We start from the raw sequence: 21,998 nt of genomic DNA on the forward strand, positions 1-21,998 counted from the left end.
CAAATGAAATCCTAACACTAATAGTACACGTAGCTAACTCAGGAGAATTATAAAAATACAAAGGCAAAAAATAGAATGAATGCAACTTTATCAAACTGCAACTTTCAACTCAAATTTGGGGAACAAAACCTCAAGTCTGCTTGGCTGCGTGCCCTCATTTTAATCTCCTTGCCTGCAGTAACTGGTTTGAGGATTTTGAGAATCAGCAGAAAGATGAATATCAATAAATATTCTCTGTGTGTACTGGGCATAAAAAGGAGAAATGAATTCTGTGTTCCTCCATGTTTTATTTCACCACATGAATCATGTGAGAAATAGCACAGGATTGTACATGGTCAAAAAGGTACGCGCAGCCTCTGAAGCGTGAACATGTATCTACAACCACACATCCTGTTGTGTGCCATTCCACTTCTAAAACAGTGCCTGAAAAGAGCGGAGTCTCCAGAAACATGACATTTTGCCATAAGCACACCCCATCTAGTCGCAGGAGTAAACAAACCTCCCCGAGACACCAACAAGAACTGTTATGAAGTAGCCCGTTCCCAGCAGATTGGAGCTGCTGCTGCGAAGAAAGCTTTCCTCTGGCCGTAGGGAGAAGAAAACTTCATATATAGTGATTTTTGCACATTCCTGCCAGTAACCTGTCATGAGGATTAACACCAAAAAACCCACCAAAAAAAAAAAAAACTTCACAAAAAAAAAAACCCCTTAAAAATGCACAAAACCAATCATAGTAAATCTGGGGTTGTCTTCCTATTTTATATACAGCTTTCTAGACCATAATGATTTGTATTACTGCAGTACTCTGCAACTTCAGATACACATCTGGAGCTGAGCCACCTGCTGTACAAATAAAACAATGAGACAGTCCCTGTTCTGCAGAGTTTACTGTCATAGGACTGGGACAACAGAAGGCCAGCCAGATAGACACACAAAAAAAGAGGGGACCAATACTGGGCATCGCAGTGAACAGCAGTCTCAGTACATACACACTGCAAGTTCGTCAATGGCTTTTATAAGCAACACAAGGAGCGAGAGCTTTTAAGAGGATAATAAAGCAGTACTGCAGCTGCTTACAGGGACCATTTCCCACGTGTGAAAGGGTAGCACAAGGGAAAGCACAGAAGTGGTTGCTTTCCTCTATGTCATAGTCTCAGTCTAGAGACATGCTAGGCTAACTCCAGGCAGAACTTAACATCTTAATCACAAATTAGAGAAGGTAAAAATAGGTATGAAAAGCAAAAGCAGCTGGTTTTGCAGCTCAGTGCAACAGCAGAACTAGTAGATGGCAACAAAGCAGCAGCCCAAAGAACGAGCTCTGCCCTGTTCAGAGCAGCACTCTGAATGGGACATGGTTACATGCTAAGCATACAAAGATGCAAGATGATGCAAACCTTAGAAAAGTATATTCCCCCTCTCCATGTTTTGCTTTTGTTTTCCATTTTCATGAATAACAGCATATTTCAACAACCACAGCAACTCTGAAAACATCAACTTCTTTAAGATCAGAAAAATACAGTCTCTGCAGATGGCCTGGTTATAGTTGCTGAAGAGCCGAGAGAAGTCCCTGTTTTGGAAAGAAATTTGGCCACCAGCTGCTCTAAGCAGAGAAGGTAGTATACATGTCAAATCATGCTTTTCTCCAAAATTAAAACAGATATTACCCAGGAAGACAGACTAGACTAGGAAAGATGCATTAACTCCAAATGGCACAGTTACAATGAACTGAATTGTGTATGGCTAGCTAGTAGTCTTCACTCACTTGTCACAGCTTTGCGCATCTTACAGTAATTTTATATTATTCCCAATGAACAGCCACTTTAGACCTCTGGCTTCCTTTCAAGTCAGAGTGTAGGTAACAGTAAGGCTGGGACATTTCCAAACCTCAGGCATTTAAAAAAAAAAATAAAAAAGTTATAGCAGTTATTATAGAAGGATGAAACACCTACAGTACTAAAGGTTCCCACTGCAGCAAGAACAGCACATTCTAACCCAATAAAAGCAATCGCCAAATCTAGTCCTAGCACTTACTTAGGATCAGATGAGTCTATGCCAACCACAAGGTGTAAGTTTTAAGTAACTACTTTTAATGCAACTGAACCACCATGGTTGAAGAAATTGCTCCATTGCATTTGTCTTTAAGAGGGCTGTTCAAATGTGAGGCCAGATTTGGCTGCTACCTCTTTGCAACCCCACTGTGTAACGGAGGAGAATTAACCCAGCTTGTAAAGACAACAGTCCAGAGGAAAAATGCCTCGTTTTACCTGAGCATGCTGAATCTGGCAAGAGCTGGTGGTCAGGGAACACACAGAACCCTTTAAAAATACACAACATCGTTTATTACACTGGGACTGTACTTCACAGTTGCACAATCCAAGCTTTTGTTTCAAGCAAGAAAATGTTTTCTAAATATTTTGTCACCATGACAGTCTAGCCTTGGACTCGAATTCTGCCCTTGGTTACTCCAGAAAACCCCTGTGAAGTCAACTGTGTTGCACAGCTCATCGCCACATCGCAGGCAGCCGGGAAGGCTCACCTGGCTGCACAGCTACTGACGTCCTCTCAGCCCTCGGTGCTCTGCAGGGCTCTCTCATCCATCCCAAGCTACTTTGCCAACCCACAAACTAAAACATTCAATGTAAGATCCATGTGAAGAAACATCATATGTAAGAAGATGGTTTTGCAACTGAGAAATACTAAACATCTCCCCGACAGGTTCAGCTTTATCCAAGGAATACAGGCAAAACAAAAACCATTCCCAAGATAGTAGAATGAAATATTTTATACACACAGAGAAAAAGTGACATAGAAAAATACCCCAGCTTTGAAGGCCCTGTTCCAAGTAAAAACATTTCTTTCAGGCACATTAATTTGGCAACCTAAATTTGACAGATAACAGCCTAAGTCCACAGCACAGCCCTAAAAAGAGCAGCGGAGCATTTTGTATGACTCAGAAGCCCAACGAAGACTTCTGCAGAACAAGATCAACAGGGTGTTTATATACAGCTAGCACCATCATGTGAACGGGCAGTTTAGTTTCTGAAATGAATGTTTGCATTGTCATTTAAAAAAAAAAACAAAACCAAAACCAACCCCAAACAACAAACCAAAAAACACCCTCTATTCCACTCTTAAAACATCGCAGGGGAAGGAAGTACTCCAGCAGCCAAAATGTACAAATTCTTACCATAACTTTGGCACAGTAAACTTCTGCAGTGTCACAAAGGCCTATTCTTCAGGGGGCTTGGCTGCCTTTTTTTTTTTTTCAGAAAGACTAATCCACATGTGAAGGCTATTAAAGAACACACATACAAAATGCCAACAGAAGCATAAACATGCACACTTTTGTGTGCGCGTGTGTGTGTCTGGTTTCAAAGTTTCATCTGTCTTTCCTTACACAGAAAGATACCTCAGAACAGCCTGGAGGCAGGTATTTCTGCTTTCTGTCTTTTTACTAGCGAAGCTCCTTTCCTTGCCATAAAATGGCAATGTTATTTTATTTTAATTCATTTAAATTGGTGACAGATATTCATCCTCATTAGTTGCATTCATCAGCCAGGTTTCAAGAATTTTAAAAAAAAATTAAAAAATAAAGATTTTAATAGAGGGGGGGTTCTTTGGTTGGTTGGTTGGTGGTTTTTTCCACTAGAAGAGAAATTCCTAACAGTAACCTTTTAATTGTTTGAGAGGCACCTTACTAGAACCTCAAAGAAAATGCTATTAGTCTAAGTTACCCTTGGCACTTCTGCACTGCAAAAACAAATCCAAGCTCTGAAAGTCAGCACTTTTTCTTCTTATTATCCAAAGCTATATAAAAGCCCTAATATAGATTTGAAAGAAATACAACAGAAAATCCTGCCTGATCTAAATACATAGAGCTAAATTTATCTTTCGGTTTTTGAAGCACCGCTTAGAGATTGGGCGTTTAGAGTTCTATTCGCTGGCTAGAAAAAAGCCAAATGGTACACTTTAAAAAACTGACTTTGAAATATTGTTATGAGAACAGGGACAAGCTATGTAAACCCTAAAATTCTGTGGGTCTTTGTATTCACGATTATTGTCGCAAACTAAAAGGCTCATATTCCCTACTAAGCAAACATTTACAATTAAATCCATTCTGCACAAGGCATTTGCATTTTGAGATAGAACAGTCACTTGTTCAGCTGCTGTGATTTAGATGGATTGGTTCATTATTGCTGCAGTTCGTTTTCAGCTACACTGTATAACAAAGGGGTGCCAATGGAGTCTTGAATGGCTTTAAAGCTAAGTATGCTGGTATTCTTCCACGATGATGTAATTTAACTATCTCCCCATCTCTCAGATCAAGATATCTTGACTTTACAGGCTCAAGACAGAAACAAGCTGTCACAACAGTGTTCAATAGGCAGTATCTCTACAAGTCAGCTGAAGGCTGTTGCTGGCAAGTTTGCAGTGATTTTTCATGTATGAAAAAGTCATTTTTCCCTAATTCTTTTTTAGACCAAATACTTTTGCTATCATGCAAGTAACAAGGCTACTTTGACTTCCACACCAGGAAATACCTCAGTTATATACCTTCAAATGTTTGTGCTATAGTAAAAATGTATCCGTACCAGAAAAGAAGACCTAGAACTACAATCATCTCTGATGCAAAGGAAATTTCAAGTTGAAAAGGTCAACTACTATTCTGCTCCTTCACTGTCTGAAACATATCACTAAAGGCAGTATTAAAGCAGCAAAATCATTTTTCTATTAACAACCATGTAAAAAGGCAAGATTTCTTTTTAAAAAAAATTATCGAAGAAAAAGCCATGATGATTAGTGGTGTTTAACCTCCCAATCTAAAGCACGGTCTTCTCAAGACACTGCTAGAGCAGCACAAAGAACATTTACCACAGAATGACTTGATTACTGAATTTATAGTGGCAAAGGAATCATATCCTATGTCCAGAAATCAATTTCCACCTATAAAACTACTTCCAAGCCCCACAACCAGCACTATCACCATAGATTATCACAACAGGATTCTAGTCTGCTCCATGCATAATCTTGCAGTAGAATAATAAACATATAATATAGCTAAACCTACACAACTACATATTTAAGTCAAGTCTTGAATTAAGAAATAAATGCCTTCTCTTCTCTTGGTGTCCCCGAAGTTTCATTTCTACTTAACGAGGGTATAGAGGTGAAGGAGATTGCATGATTCAAAGTTAAAAATTTAAAAACCAAAACACCCAAAAGTCTGCATTACAGAGGAAACACTTCCATTTAGTTAACTGACTGCTACTTACAGAAGGTTTACAGACCACAGACAGGTGCAGGGATATGTATGACACACAAACACTCACCAGTCCAGACAATCCATGCCTGGAAGTCCCTGAAAAGCAACCAGTAAATAAACAGTAGCATTTCCACTTTGCAGCTATGAAGAGGCCTGACAATGGATTTTGAGCTGCTTAACAGGTTTGTTCAAGGGTATAACTTTTTACTGATATTCCAACTGTGAAGCTCCAACTTAGACATAATGGCAAGAACATACAAAATAGTGTGTACCCTTGTATTTCAGGGCATAAACACTACTTAGCGCAAGTATTTTCTACACCAGTGTAGGTACATCATTCTGAACAAGATAGCATTACACTGGCAGCTGTAATATGGCACGTACAAAGGCTCATAGGGAAACACATGGCAAAAATTTTAAAGAAGTATTTTTTCTCTTAAATCTTGAGATTTAGTTTAACTGGAGTTTGATGGATAAAAATCAGTACAAATGTAGTTTCATTTGCATGTTTCTATTAGCCATTAGACCCATGGAGCCTCTTGCATAAAATATGAAAGTTATTCTTTCATATAACTTGCTTTCTGAAGTGCAATCAGGATGCATTTCTTGATCACCAGATCCTTTGACACAACTGCAGAAATAGTAGGGTACATCGCTAAGGTGAAAAGTTCAGAAAAGTAAAAACACACATTATAAATTATTTTAAATGCTCTATTTTTTGAGATTTTTCAATAAAAGCAATTAAACAGCTCGCTCTTCTCCTTAGTCTAAACTGTGATGAAGGCACTCAGGCTATGTTTTCCAGTTTTTCTCTACACTATGAGGATTAGCAAGCTCCTCTGCTTCAGAAAGAAGAAGGTGCAAAACTTTCAAAATCTTTTGACTTCTAAAGGTGGGAATTGATTTATAAAGCCACCACAAACATAAAGGCTGCACTTAAAATTGGAGAATTAGCAGCAATTGCTGTAAGCAGCCCTGACCGCCACCAGTGCCTGAAGTCCACTCAAGTAACACCAGCATCAGCCTCATGAGTTAGACATTCATATCAGCATAATGTTTGTCTTGAAGACCTCTCCTATGAAGAAAGGCTGAGAGAGTTGGGGCTGTTCAGCCTGGAGAAGACTCCGGTGAAACCTTGTTGCAGTTCTTCAGTATATAACAGGGCTTATAAGAAAGACTGAGAGGCTTTTCACCAGGGCATATAGTGACAGGACCAGGGCTAAGAGTTTTAACTGTAGTTTAAACTACATGAAGGTAGATTTAGACTTACATATATATAAGGAAGAAATTATTTTCTACAAGGGTGGTAAAACACTGGAAGAGGCAGCCTAGAGAAGTTATGGATGGCCTATCATTGGAAGTGTTCAAGGCCAGGTTGGATGGGGCTTTGGGCAACCTGATCTAGTGAAAGATGTCCCTGCCCAGGCCAAGGGGGGTCGACCAGATAATCTTTAAAGGTCCCTTCCAACCCAAACCATTCTAAGACTGGAGCTCCGTCTCAAAACAGGAATCTCCTATGAAGGCCATGCCTCACGACCAACACAAAACCCACTTCTCTGGCCTGCATGTTCTGCGGTCCTCGGTAAGAGTACATTAGTAAAGTGCAAGCAGAAGAGACTGATTTGATAGCCCCATGTATGATTCAGATACTGCACTCAGTCTCAATATCAGCATGAAATACCACTGCGGTCATGCACAGAACCATTGACTCCAAAGTGTACTTAAACATGCAGTTCACCAAAGGCCTGGGCTTTGGACAACACTTCAAAACATGCTCTCCTGACTTACCCAACAGACTCAGGAAAACAATAACTGACTTGCCCGCAGTCTGTGATGATTGTTTACCTCTGCTGTCCTCAGATACGACCATGCACTTTTGAATAAATTGACAAATTTCACAATATTGTTTGAACAGCTATCTTTTTCGCATTTTTGGCTGAACTTGAAGAGGTGAGAGAATCATCCCTGAGTTCCCCAACATGTTTTCCAACTGCATTCAAAGTCGGTCTTCATTATTTCCCCCTTTCAGTTGCAGTAAATATTTCTCACAGAAGCACACTACTTCACACCTAATATGGTGTTATTCTTTCTCCATTCTTTTTCTTCCTCTTTCCTCATATAGTTTCCTGGTTTTTGTTCCCCCTTTAAGAGGCACATTGTACCTGCAACATAATACATCTGAAAATAATAATCCCGCCTGTCTTCCCCCCATGAGAGATGACTTTTTAAATAAGATTTAACTCCTTTCTTTCTTAGTAAATCAGTTACGTCAATATGTAAGAGGGAAAAAAACCACAAGGCTGACTGTTGTTTTACAATGCTCTGTCTTTCAAAATGCATTCAAATTAATTGTTCAAATACTATGTAAACCCCTTTCCAACACATATTAAGGTTTGCTTCCTAAATGAGTCTGAGCCCAACAGCTACCCTCCTTTTTAAGAGAATTTGCCAGTAACGTAAACTGCAGATAAAAAGAGATGCAGTACATGGTGACATGTAGTGTTCTAAGAGAATCAGAGTCCTGACCAGCTTTTTCAGATGGTGAAGTCTAGGGCTAAGAGCACTAACACAGAGCAAGTCTAGGCAGGGGAAGCCGCGGGCACAGGCAACTGATGGTGCTTAGGCAGGGGGAGCACCAGCAGGGAATGGTGGAAGGGAAGGAACCTTCTGGCATCCAAACAGAGGCTGCAGGGGAAGACATTTTCAAGTGAGGACAGGGCACCAAATTTAAAAGGTATGGCGCAGCACCATGCCTAAAACCACTCCTGCATGAACAACGAACAAGCTTTACTCTCTTGATCTCTCTTTACCTCAAAATAGCATACTCGCTTAGTACTTCTTTCTTCCTAAATCCAAACCTGATGACTTCTCAATATGCCTACTGAGAGGAAAAAAAAAAAAGAACAGAAAACCACACATGGACAACTTTTTTTTTTTTTTTTTTTTTTGCACAGGCCTACCTTTTCCTTCTCGAAAAATGAAGGAACCATGAAAGAGATCAAAGCCAATGCAGGCAGTTTCTGCATGATCCACTGTATCAAGTATTCCCAGGCTAGCTTTAACAGGGCTTGCAACGTCCTAGATCCCTCATTCTCAAACATCTTGTAACAGCACGTAACAGTAATTTATGATGCTACCCCACTTTTAGAGAGAAAATTGAGACCTAGTTTGTTTCGCTTCTGATGTACAATAAAACAGAATATGAAAGTAAGCTTCCAGGACTGACACAAATAATGTGGCCACCAACATCTGAGCTCTTCTTCTTTGCCATTCAAAGCAAGACTGTTTGGTGTCACTCGCATGCAAGTTCCAGACAGTCAGTTTACAAACACAGAGAAAAACATCGAACCTAGCATGACTTCTCCAAAGAACTGAAAGTATTTCGCAAAAAGGTGGGGGGAAATGTTGGAATAAAGATTTTTTGGGACTAATTTTTACTGAAAAAAAAAGAAACATTTGGACTTCACCCTTCAAAAATGTGAAGCTGTGGCTTAAAGAACAGGTTTTCCTACAAAAAAAAATGTTCTGGAAGAAAGACTTTTCTAAAATGACACTGGAAAGTAACAAAAACTTACATAGTCTGCTCAGTGGAAGGAAGATGAGCAATCTCTAGGCTACGCTAGCTCTTTCAAAGATGTAGTACAGTATAGTTGCACTGTGCTAGGTAATTCTCAGCATCTGACTTCCCTGTCATCCAAAGCAGACTTTTTACAGTACACTAGATCCAGCCTGTTTCCTATGATCTCTCCACAAATAATTCCATCAGATGAGATTTACCTTCCAAAAGTCTAGCTGACTAGCCATTATCAGCTCATCTTTCTCCAGATGTTTTGTGATCTCATCCTTTCTTAATGTCCCTAGCATCTTGTCTACCACCAAGGTCAGATTTATTGGTTGATGATTTCCTGGTTCCTCCCCCATACCCTTTTCCCAGAACAGGGCAAGCAAAATGAAAGCAGCCGAGAGCCAGCATTGCAAAACTATTGCCCCTTGTGTTGAAAAAGGGACACACAAGAAAAACCACAAACTGACACAGCTTATATTTTGTTTTCAATAGGAAGAGCAACAGATTTCCCTAATAAACCCAATCCTTCAGCTCTGAAAGTAACATCAGCTTCTTTCCCTCTGTTACAAACTTCCCCCCTCTGTTCTTTGTTCAGCCCCTATCTTGTTTCTTACCTTTCCTCTTCCCTCCAGTTTTTCCTCTGAAGCAGCTGTGCCCTCTATAGCCGGCACCTTCAGAGTTCAGATGTGCCTTAGGATCCTTTGTACCAAGTGCCACTGCCACTCCTTTGAAATACCATAAAAGCCAGACAATCCTTGAACTAATTTGAACCTCGAAGGTTCAGGCTACACAGGTCATCAAGAAAGTGCACTGCTACATCCCAGGGACAGACAGAAGCCAAGGTAAAAAATAAAAAACACCCCCAAATAAAACACACACATATACAAAAAGAGGTAGAGAACACAGTGAGAATAGAAAAGAGAGAAAAAAGAAGAGGTGAAGAAAAACAGCAACACGAGAGACTCACTGGCTTAAAAAAAAAAAGTTAACTTCTGGTCATACCTCGTAAGATCCTGTTTTGATTCATACTAACAGAACACTGAAAGTACAAACCTGTGCTCAAAATAACAAAGCTAAAGTTCACTGTCTGTGCTATTCTGCTAGAGAAAGTTAAAGAGCAACAATCAGCATTTAATTCCTGGCTTGTGTTTTACATACAGAACCTGCATTCATTTTATGCAATGAAGCTATAGGAAGACAAATCACAATGGACTACTGGTTGTACCACTCCATTTCATTACAGAAATAATTCTTTAACAACAACAACAAAAAAATTAGTAGTAATTCCATGAGTGGAATAAGTATCTTTGGTATAATTTCTCATTTAAGGACCTCTAGTAATTTTGATCCGCTTGGAAGCCAGTCTCCCCGCCAGTCAAATAGTTTTACCTGCTTAAGTCCACACAAACTGTCATTTGGAGGATTATGTACCGGGTTTCACAGTTAAAATTCCTGTGTGGTGTTTATATACTATTAAAAAAAAAAAAAGGCAAAAAGTAGCTCCACATTTGCTGCTAAATATTAATGGCTGAATACACAGGTCTCTCCTCCTGCTTATAATTGCTTTAGAGTTCTCAGAGTGAGAAATTGAGATTTCTATTTCCTTTTTTAAATATCAGCGTGCATTTTTCCCTCCCCCTCTTTCCCTGCCTCCAAAAGACTCCTTTTTCCATATCAGTTTATGCCCTAATAAGAAAACCGGACATACTAGGGAAGACAGAGATGACAGAGTATGAAAACACACAATCCCCCTCTTTGTTAGCCTTGTAGAAAGGCTTTTAAAAAAAAAAAAACCCACCACAGGATAAGACTGAAGACAATAGAAGGACCTTTATAAACAGAGGCCAGAGCAGAAAGATGCAAGAAATCCAATGAGATCTTTAAAATGGATCAGTAAAGTAAATAAAATACACCCAGGTGTTCCACAACACACAACCAAAATTAAGGATACTCATGACATACATCCAGAAAACCTGTAATCTCAGAACTCAACAAGCAGCAATTTGGGCAGATCATTTTCTCCTTCCCCTCCACATATTCAATCACAATTATAGCACCTCCGCATCGACCCATTTCCCCGACCTTTCCCACTAAACAAACCTTCAACATAACACAACCAGGGACTACGTATTCTGGACGTACACATACAATACATCAACCCCAAGTCTGAATTTCTTCATGTTTTCTACGCACGTGTTGGAACACTTCAGCCACGCAGCTATGCAAAGAACGGTTAAGATTTTAACTACTGTTTCTGCCTTCACACGAGTCTATCGCCTCACTGTGATTAGAGTAACAGCACCAAGCACTGCCAACGGGGAAAAAAGTTCATTCATGAATTCTTCTATTTCTGCCTGGTTGAGGTTAGACATGTCACAGAGATGTCTCTGGCCCCTGCACAACCAAACATCTGCACTACTGGAAGTAGAGCTTCCTTTAAGCGACTGACTTACACAACTGCCAAGAACTCTCGGCCAGGCAGTGATGTTTTAATTTCATTTCTCCATTTGTATTTTTAATCTTGGAAACAAAAACAGAAATGTAAAGCATGCTGACAGAAGAAAACAAGCCCACAATTCTAGAAAGCCCTGCTATTTCCCTGCCAGGCCAAAACACCTGCTACTGCTAATGACAGCTTTATGCTTATACACACCTGCCATCCAGAAGGGCTCCAGAGCACTTTGCAGCCTGATTTATACGTACACAAATCATTAAAACCACCAAAACTAAGCCACTACCGGGTAAGATGTAGCAACTGTTTAACTGCACACAGCCACGCTGTTCAACTGCTCAGGACATGAACTAAGAGACACTATATCCAACCGAAGCTACAGGGGGAACGTTAGGTAAAGAGAACATCATTGCCCAATCTGGATTTCAGCCAGTCACTACTTAAAATATTTGCATGTGGAAAGCCCTAGGATCTTTAAAAGATCACATGCAGTGCAACCTTCGGTTTTATAAATGATCCAAAAGACAAACAATATACATTTCCTATATCTAAAATCCTCCTTTAGCAGTCCCTCCCTGCAGTAATTACTGTTTATGCCTTAACTTCAGAAGCTCACAGTATCAGACATCAGCTTTGGAAACATCCTGTGGTTGAAGCACTTGATCTTGCAGAGCCAGCAAACCGATAGGGTCTGGCAATAAATACAGATGATTAAAAAAAAAAAAAATCCTTTACAAAACACACGCACACACAAGTGGATCAGTTCCCGCTCCCCATGCACCCCCAGCCAAAAGAACTGAATTTGTCAACTGATCCCAAAACAGCTATGTAAACCAAGAAAGTAACGGAGCTGACACACTGGCAAGTTGAGGAGGAGAGATAGCACTGCTTTCTAAAACCCTTCTTGCATGGACAATGCCAAATTAACAGTTGCAAAGTCAATGAAGTGGAATGAAATAGGTGTCATCACACATACCGAGAAGGCAAAAAGGCATTGGGGAATAGGTTAAAAAGATTAGGAAACCTGGCATCCAAAAAACCGCCAAGATATGTTTAACAGTTTGGGCACAAATTTGCAGTCTCAAATATGCAGAACATGCAGAGTAACATTCTGGAAATGGTAATGTGTTCAGCAGATAATCTCATCATAATATTATCAGCAAACCATCAGAGATAATAATCTGTTTCTCTAAGGTAATTTAAAAAAAGAAAAAAGAAAAAAACAGATCAGGAGATCAGGGCATCTCTTACCAAGACCTCCTCCAGAGGTCTCCTTACTTGAAAGCAGCTTTATTGTAATCCTAGAAACAACGAAAATTCAATTCTCAAGAGTAAATACAGACAAGCTTGAAATACAACATGACTGTTTTAAAGTTTCAGACACATCTGCCTCTGAATCATCCTGACAATACAATTCCATTTTCATACTTTTTAAAATAAATGTTTCTCTCCAAGATTTTTGTACAGTGCTCCTCAAAGTAACAATTTTTTTTTTTTAAAGTTACAGGTAAGTGTAGAAAGAATTGTAACGATAGACTGTTAAAAAGACCCTCAGCCTAAAAGCGAAAACATATCTCTGATTTGAAGAATTTCCTAGATTCAAAAATGGGAATGGGAAGCATAATTCTGTGTTTTCTCCTGTATTATCCAAACACAACACAATTCTCAAATATTTTATCAGAACAAAGTAGCCTGGGTACACCAGAATTATTGAATGAGTTATTTAAGATAATGAGTGGAAAGGCGTTTCTAACAGAAATAAACCAGAACAAAAAAGAAGAAAAAACTTTATCAAAACATTTTTACATCGATCATCGGATAATTTGCTAAATTAAGCTGCATATCCCGCTGTTAGAAATATATGTTTCCACCCTTTTAAAACATGGATTATCAAACATATTTTCTAAATTCTTAGAAATTTCTTATTGTTGCAGAAGAACCATCAGCCTTTATCAAGGTTATGATAATGTATTTCCATTTTCTTCCAGAAATAACTATGCTACACCTTTGCACCTTCAGGCAATATGTTGCAAACCCTCTAGAAAAATCCTGAGTCTGCAGAACCTTGCAAGCTTCCCTACTACTGGAGCACAAAGATTCTGGTTTTGGTCCAAAAAATGATGATGATATGGAAAGTACCTAACACTGCTCTCTCCTTTCCAAGCAACAATATAAGAATACAAAGAAACAGGTAAGTCAAGTACTTTATAGGAGCAATGCTGTAGTACTTTAAAACAAACACCCCCCACTCCCCCCCCAAAAAATAACAAACCCACTGTTTTGGGAATAAAACATTTAAGAATGTAAAAAGCGTAACGGTACACATGACTATTATTTCAGTTTTGCCATCCAGTCAAGAATAGAGACTTTTTATACAAATCAAATGCCATTAGTGGTACAACAGAAATGCACAGAATGCACAAGCTCAAGGCTATTCTTCCCGTCTAGGACACTGGTACCAAGAGAGCGGTTCAGACACAAACAAAACAGCACATTCTCTAGCAAGTCTCTGCAAGAGCACAGCACTGCTCACAAAATACAGGCTATTTTTCACCATTCAAATGAAGATTCACCTCAAGACAACTCCACCTGCTAACACAAAAAGAAAAGCTACAGCCCTATATATAAAACAAAATAATTTGATGCAGTTTAACCTTCAATGGTCTTAAGTGGCATCTCCTTCAATTGCTATCTTTATCATCATTTTCAAAGCAGGTGACAAAGTTTTTGGTAAACACACACACATGCGCACACCCAAAGAAAAGTCCTTATAAGTGTGTTTTCCTCAAACTTGAGAGAAAGTCACACACACTCCTTATATGCTGTTTCCCATTAGAATGAACAGGAAAATAACAGATGATTTGAAGATAGGCTGCTAAAGGACAGATCACCGCACGAGAGAAAGCCAATCTACTATCCTGGAGGGAAGAGACACTTACCTCGTTTGTGTAGCCACCCTTCCTTCACTATTGCTACTTCATTCATAATGGCAGGAATGTCTCTTGAAAAACCAGTTTATGCCAAAAGATCACTCTGTTGAAATTCCTGAACTTCCACACAAGGCTCCACAAAAGGGATGGTTTGGTTTTTTTCTGTTTTTCTCCTTCTCGGCTATTTCTAAAAGGATCAAAAGAAGAGTGCATCATCATTTTGAAGCAGGTCACAAACGTACAGTAAGGAATACAAGAGGGAGTAGCTTTCATTGCTGGGTTGTTGGGTTGGGATTTTTTATTATTATTATTATTACAAATCCTAAATGAGGGCTTTGCTCTTCACAAGGATTTTTGTATCTTGGCAGACAGAGGTGCCAAAATACGTGCCTGCTAAAGCCCTGCTTCTTCGCTGAGCAGGTTGATCATGGCCAGACTTACATCACCACCACTGTCTGGATTAGAGGTGGATGCAAGACCTTGCCCAGACAACCTCCATCTGTCCAACAACACCTCACTCTCCACAACAATAAAAATTCTGAGATTTCACAAAGTCTAGGTTTAAATATTTCCTGGTAAGAACACTTCCAGAACATCTTCTGGAAGGTTTCTTTACAGCCTGAGGTATAGCAGTCTATCAACTAACTCACAGTGCATCTCAGAGATATATCTCTAACAGCGAAAATTCCTAATAGTCTCCTTCAAATTTTCATAGTTTCAGCATCATCCTGTTAATCCCACTCAGATCTCAACTCCCCCCAAAAGGGTGTTCTCTATCTTTGATATTTATAATTCCTACCTCTCCTAGAGATGTACAAAGAATCTCAGATAATCTCACATACCTTTCTGTTATCCTAAATCAGGCCTTATAGTATCCTGATCCATTTTATTGCTCTTCCCTGGACGCACCGCAATTTGCTGCTTTCTCGCAATTACACCTAAGCACAACTTAGGATTTTTACACCTCTGCTTTATGAGATGAAGTCCCTATGTAAATAGCTCAAAATTGCCATGTCTTATTGAAAATGTGCCTAGCTCATGGCTGACTACCACAAAAATATTCTTCACATTTCTCTCCCTCAATGAAAGTAATCTCTTCCCAAATGTATTAGCTTTTATTATTCTTCTAAATTAAATCTGATTATTTTTCTGCTTGTGGTACAAATGTTCTGTTCGTTTTTCTTTAATGACTTCTGTGCTCTCCAAAATGTCCATACCGCCATTCCATTTGGTATTACTTGGGTGATCAAAAAAATGTACTTGGTGACAAATTCCCAGTAATAACCAAGAAGTTTAATAAAATGGAACCCAGCAGCATTCATAACTCACCACCAAAGACGTGGCTTTTACTGGAGTGTCTCCCCAACCACAGAGATATCACATTCCCACCTAACAAATATATACCATCTCTGCATGCATTTGGCACATGTGCATCAATTGTTTCTGAACATGCAGGTGATAGCCATCCACCAGAAACTAGATTAAAAAGCAACTAATTCCCCAAAACTCACTACGACACAACCGTGGATGGAAGAAACAGGTGGTCAAAATAAATCCAACCTAGAACTGAAACCCCAGCAGGGACAGAGGGTTCACTCTGTACTGTACATCACCAGTGCTCTGAAATGGGTGGCCTTCAAAGCAAGGAGGTCGAATTTGAACAAGTTCCATCACTGCAAGCAGAAATGGACTGGGGAAAAGGAGGTCACTCCCCTGATACTTTGCTATGAACTCTCACTGTTTATCACTATTCCTCAGCTTTTCCAGTAACACTTTATCTTCTAGTTTTTCCTCAGAAACAAGCTGGGTTTTTTTTTTTTACCAAATTACAAATCTGCCGTATCTCACTGGTTATAATTATCAACTCCAAGAAACAGATAAGTCATTTGCCTGAGGGAGGGAAAACACATGAAAAATGGCATTGGAACAAGAGACATGTAAGATTTCCTTAGTTTCATAAATATGACAACACCATATGCTGCAGAATAGAGACCAGTAACCCACAGCTGCCCAGTTACCTTGATACAAACTCCTTGAGCTCCAGAGCAATTAGGATAGAACCTGACGAACATGGCAGGCTTTCATTCTCTTTTCAAAAATGCATGCACAACAGTCACGAGAACTAGACTTACTTGTTGACGTCAAAAGGAGACTAGACCTTGTTTAGAGGCTTCGTTTAAGCATCAAGCAATTTGCAAAGTGTTGAACAAAACCCCTAAGATTATCACAGCTTATATCTGGAGATGCAACACCCAGGTATAAAAGTTAACACTTCTAACGTTGTGCCATAACGGAACACGGGGACTGTGCAACCCACCTCTGTGTCTTGAGTTCAACAATTTAGCTGCATTGAACAATCAATATCCTTTTCAATAACCATACATAAAAAAAGGAAGCTACAAGCCAAACTAGTCTGTAGAAAGGACAGTCCTATTATTAAAAACAGAAAAAAAGCACAAAGGTCCAAAATTCTGCAATCTGCAGCTAACTTACCTCCAGGTTTTTCTGGGTTAACACTTGCCAAGATTACCACTTGGCAACCTCCTGCTTATCATCAGCTAAACTGTCATCTCGTAATCTGAATGACAATACAGCCCAAAAAAGCAGCTCAACAAAGAAATCCAAAGTTCAAAGAAACTACTTTTTCTGCACTCTGTGGTATCCAGAAAGTTTGGACTGCCTTTTCCCTACAATTTCTACCCAAGAAACATTCCCCACCAGCTACTGCAGCCCTGTTCTCAGGGAGGTGTCTTTACCTGCCCATCTCCTTCAAGGGGAGAGGGGTGGTGAAGGGGGTATTATAAAGGAGCCATGCACAGAAGATTGAGTAGTATGACACGGGGAAGTGGGAAAACACTAAACATTCCCCAACACCAACCTGCAGCACGGGCTCCACCTCAGTCCTTCAATCAGCTAGTCCTTCAAGAGCGCTTATGTTATGAGGGGGAACTTAATTTTTCTTCACAGTGTGAAGAGCTGGGAACCCCTTCTCACTGTCCAACAAGATGCCCAGAGACACAACTCCAACAGAAGCAAATCCACTCTATCTGGTATATTTTAAAACACACATTCAAGCTGTGTCTAATATATCTATTTTAGTAAAAGACGCTATTGAAGACAGTGGCAGCAAGTAAGAGTAATTTCTCGGAATAAAAGAGCCAGTTAACTACAGGTCAATGTACTACTGAAGATGCGTAAACCAGAGAAAGTTCCCTTTCCATAAAATCCTTAGAGGGAAAAAAAAAAAAAAAAGGAATGATTACAGTCTTCATTTATGGCCATCTAGGAATCGTTCCCAGTGCACAGAGGGCATCTGAGGTAAGTATGACCTGGCTGCTCCAGCCTGTGTCTGCACATGACTGAATACTGTCAAAAGCTAAACAACTCCGTCTTTCTCTTAGCCTTCAGTTTGCTTGTTTTTCAATATGCATTTCTGTAATACCTTTTTCAATACCAAAGTATTCCTCATGTAACTGAAGTGCAGTAAATCATGAATGGCATGACATCACCATCGTATCACAGTGACGCTGGTTTTACACATATATTAATTCCTTAAAGTTATTAAGTTCTTCATAAATAATGAGATAACTCACTTCCCTAGGCACTGCAGCAGTGAAACCTGCTTTAAGGAGTCAGTCAAACCAACCATCCAACAGAAGGTGGAGCAGAACTGTCTTTTCCGTATTTGGGAGAGCCGTGTTAGAGCTCCTTCTCTCATTCACTTCCACTTATTATGCTCACCTTTTTTTGTCTCTAAAAGATCAAGAGATGAATCTGTCCTCCTTGCCCTCTTTCCAAGGTGAAATTTTATATCTTTCTACTCACACACTAAAGCAGAGCAGGAAGAAAAGGAATTCTTCCATAACGCTGAAGCTGAAACCTAAGCGTACAGGATACAAAAGCATCTATGGTAATTACCTCATCTATGAGGGAGAGTAAGCAAGAGACTGAAGGAGGATCAGACCCCCCAACCTCGGTCCTGCTGTTGCCTCGCTTGGCACGTTAGACTGTACCTAAACTGTACTAGTTAGCCCAGATCAGAAAGCAAGTCACAGCAAAGCATGATCCTGGACTAACACTTTCCTCATGACACCACCAGTTACTGATGCCCACTGCCCTGGTGTGGCACAGTTCTGATGCTCCCAGGACACTCTGAGCCCTAATGTGCTACACATCTTTGCATGTTCTTATAACACACCACAGCAGGACCAGGCAGAAAAGGATCCAGCTGCCTCTATTTGCCTACCTTGGCCACATGACATTATCACCAGAGCAGACCAGACACACAGGAACTGGAGGGGGAGCAGAGGGGTGCGTGTTTGGGCTCATTACATGGGATATCACGAGCAACTTAAGCTCTCTTCCCACAGTAGATCCCAGTGTAAGCTCACAGCTGACAGCCAGTTGCACCCAAACAGCACAGACACAACAAAGCTGGGCTCCAGCCAGCATTTCAAGTGGAGTGTACAGATAGGTGTCCCCACCAGGCTTTGACCAGTGAAGTACATCTCCTGCATTATGCAAATCCTGCCTTGGGTGTTTCGCAGGAGCGGCAGCAGTTCCAACGCGCTCAAGGCCCTCGAAGCACACAGTAGGAGCTTCGCACCATGACCCAGTTACCAAATCTGGGCAGACAGCTTTCAATAAAGCTTAGAGGGACCAGGTTGTTCCAGCATCTTAGCTTACTTTACAGAAACACATCGTGGGCAATGAGTTAGGTGTGGTCACTAGTATTTGCTACTATATGTTCTGTGTCGAATGACACCACGTCTAAACTGGTATTACATTGCTGCACATGCAGCTTATCACAAGGTTCAGAAAGGGTTCTCTAACACTAAGAGCTATAGGAAAAAATGTTAAGCAGAGAATAAAAATCTCTAAAACCACATCCACTTTTCTTTCAGTTAGCCTAATCTAGGTTTACAAAACTCTAATTTGACATGCTTGTGCTCTGATGTCTTTGCTGATCAACAGACAGGAGGTTAATATTGTTCAGGTGAGGGGCCAGAGTTACGACATCCAGCTGTCCAAGCTGCAACCAGAACTATAGTTTGATAGGACAAACTAAGCTGCCTATTTCAAAACTGAGTGATGGCAGAAAAGGGACTTCTTCATGCCCTCTCTGTCAAAGACACAGGCCAGACAAAATCCTCTATGTTCCCAAACAAGAACAAGTCCTTTTACAGTTTATGCTCATATAATTTAAGAACTGTGCTGCTCAGAACTTCTGTACCAACTTGGGATGCATTTAATCAAATTCCATTTTAAAGTATTTATAACAGAAGTTTTGTTCTGTCCCCAAACAAATCATGTCAGTCATGAACCTGTTTAGTTCTTAATGTAACAACTTACAGGATGTTTTTACAAGCCGGCAAGTGAATGCTGAAGCTACAAGTTACTTGTGGACATTGGATCAATTCTTAAATTTGATTTACCACTGCTACACACCAAAAACAGTTCTATAAACATCGCACACAACAAAACCCCTCCTATTTAAGAAAATCAAAGGTAGTTCCACAGTGTCTTCAAATCTATTAACTCAGACAAATGTTGTGGCTGTCATCAGGAAATTAACTACTACATAAAAGTAATTACTAGTCATGCAGTATGTCAAATTTATTTACCTGTAAACAAATATTCTTCTGAATTAAGTGTTAGTAACTCCCCTTTATAACTGTATTTTGAAATGTACATCCCTCCTGTGGTATAAATAAAACAAAGAAGAGCAAATCAGGGATTTGCTTCTTATATGTTAGCAGTGGTAGGAAAACAAAGCAGTAAGAAAAACAGTTAAATACTTTCCCCAAGGGGGTGGGAGGAAGGGGAGGGATACCGATAAGGTGCAAGCTGCATTAGCATCAGTAGCATACTGTCAGTAAAATAAATAAGAAGTCCCAACGTGTTCATATAACATGTTCGATTATAATGATGCGTTTTACAAAGAAACAAAACTCCTAGAACTCTCCGAGCACATTTCAGCAACTGCAGAATTTCACCGGGGGGTGGGGGGTGGGCATCTGCAGACACTTCCCTACAGCTCTGCAAAACATGACTGCAACAACAACCAATAAAATAAAATAAAAAAATAATCAAGTCCACAAACGCTGCACAGCCACCTACACACACCAAATGCCCACGGAGATAATCACACCCCCGTCGGCAAACAGTGGTCCGCAAAGCGGAGCTGGGCTGAACAACGCGGCTACAGAAGACAAGGGGAGAAAATGGGGGCGGGTGAGGTGGAAAAACGGGGGTCACTTGGCGACTTTATTTGCCGCAGTTTTAAAAATACCACACCCCCCACCCCCCCGCCATCCCCGTTTCCCTAGGGGATGCTCGGGCAGGTCCCGGGCGGCCCCGGCCCCCGCTGAAGGGCCGCGGCTCCGAGGGAGCCGGGGTGGGCGCAGGCCCGAGCGCCGCCGGGGGAGCCCCCCGCCCCGCCGCCCTCTCATCCACCGCATCCCAGGGGAGCCAACAGCTTCCTGTCCGCCCCGGGCCCGCCGGCAGGACGCCGGCCGGGGACCGCCTGCAGCCCAGCCTCGCCACCAACCCGCCCGGCCGCCCCGGGGCGTCGCAGCCCGGCCGTGCCTGGGGGAGGCGGCGGGGCAGCCCCCCACCCGCCGCCGCGGCCTAGGCGGGTCAGCGGCCGCCGCCCGGGGAAGGCGGCGGGCGGCCGCCCCCCTTCCCTTCCCCTCCCAGCTCCGCACAATGCGGCGGGCACGGCGCGGCCGAGCGGAGCAGGCCCCGGCCCCGTCGCTTCCTTCCCCCAGCCCTTCCCAGCCGGGGGAGCGGGTCACTTACATGGCTGGAGCCCGGGGAGGTGATGGGAGGGTGGCGGCGGCAGGGAAAAGGAGCCGGGGAGGGAGGCAGGGGAAGGGGAGGGAAGGGGGGAGCGAGCCAGCGAGCGAGCGGAGGAAGGGGGAGGCTGGCGAGGCGGGCTCTCCGGCGGGTGCCGAGCGAAGGCCTCACTGGGCTCCCGGCAGCCGCCGCCTCCTCACCATCCCCGGGCCGCGGGCGGCGGGGCGGCTCCTCCTCCCCCTCTCGCAGGCGCTCGGCCCATGGGGCTCACACGCCCGCTCCGGCTGCCGGCCTGCCTTCCCCGCCGCTCCGCCTCGCCCCCGCCGCCGCCCTGCCTCCGGCCGGGAGGGGGAGGCCGCCCCTCGCCTCGCTCAGCAGCCCTCCCGCAGCCGCCGCCTCCCCCCCGTGCCACCGGGCCGAGCTCCCGCAGCCGAGGCCGGGCTCGTCCCACACGCGTCTCCGCGGCGCTCGCTCACATCCTCCGGGGAGCGGCCGCCGGGTCCTACCGCCGTCGCGCCGCTTCCCGCCCGCCCCGCCGTGCCGAGGGGCCGCCCCGCTCCGCGCCGCTCCCCGGTAGGGTGGGTTCGCTGCCGGGGCCTCGCCACCCGGCCCCGCCTCGCCGCCCTCGGAGCTCCCCTCAGCGCGGCGGGGCAGCGCTTGCCGGCCCAGCCCTCCCGCCGCCCCCCTCCGCCCACCCGCCAGGCCGGCCCCAGGCCCCGAGGGCGGTGTTTCCGCGCCCCCAGCGTGGCCCGGCTCCAGGCAGCCCGCCGGCGGGGTCGCCTCCTTCCCGTCCCTCCGGGACCGTCCCGGCCCTTGACCTGGGCGTTTGGGACGCCGTGCCCCGGGAGGTGATGTGGCCTCTCCTAACTCGGCCCTGCGGGAAGCTGCCAGCTTTAGGAGCCTGGTGCCCGGAGTGTAGACAATTTACCCCAAAAAGCAGGGGCCCGACGCCGCTGTAGGGTAGAGACCCGGGCAGCCCCCCGGCATTTC

General features: G+C 42.7%; 1 protein-coding gene across 6 annotated transcripts in view; it reads right to left on the reverse strand.

Moving 5' to 3' along the window:
• The window catches only part of AKT1 (AKT serine/threonine kinase 1), a 76,931-nt gene extending 55,294 nt beyond the window's left edge, over window positions 1–21,637 (reverse strand). The window contains exons 1-3 of one of the 6 annotated variants that reach the window (XM_054826083.1): window positions 21,485–21,634; window positions 19,835–19,909; window positions 14,220–14,397 (exon numbers count right to left, since the gene is read on the reverse strand). In XM_054826083.1, coding sequence (XP_054682058.1) covers window positions 14,220–14,265 — 46 coding nt within the window. In that variant the 5' untranslated portion in view covers window positions 14,266–14,397; window positions 19,835–19,909; window positions 21,485–21,634. The other 5 variants (XM_054826081.1, XM_054826082.1, XM_054826080.1 and 2 more) reach the window with 5 other exon arrangements.
• Between the last annotated feature and the right edge of the window lie 361 nt (window positions 21,638–21,998).

Source organism: Grus americana, chromosome 5 (genome assembly GCF_028858705.1).
Source record: "Grus americana isolate bGruAme1 chromosome 5, bGruAme1.mat, whole genome shotgun sequence".
NCBI classification, from domain to species: Eukaryota; Metazoa; Chordata; class Aves; order Gruiformes; family Gruidae; genus Grus; species Grus americana.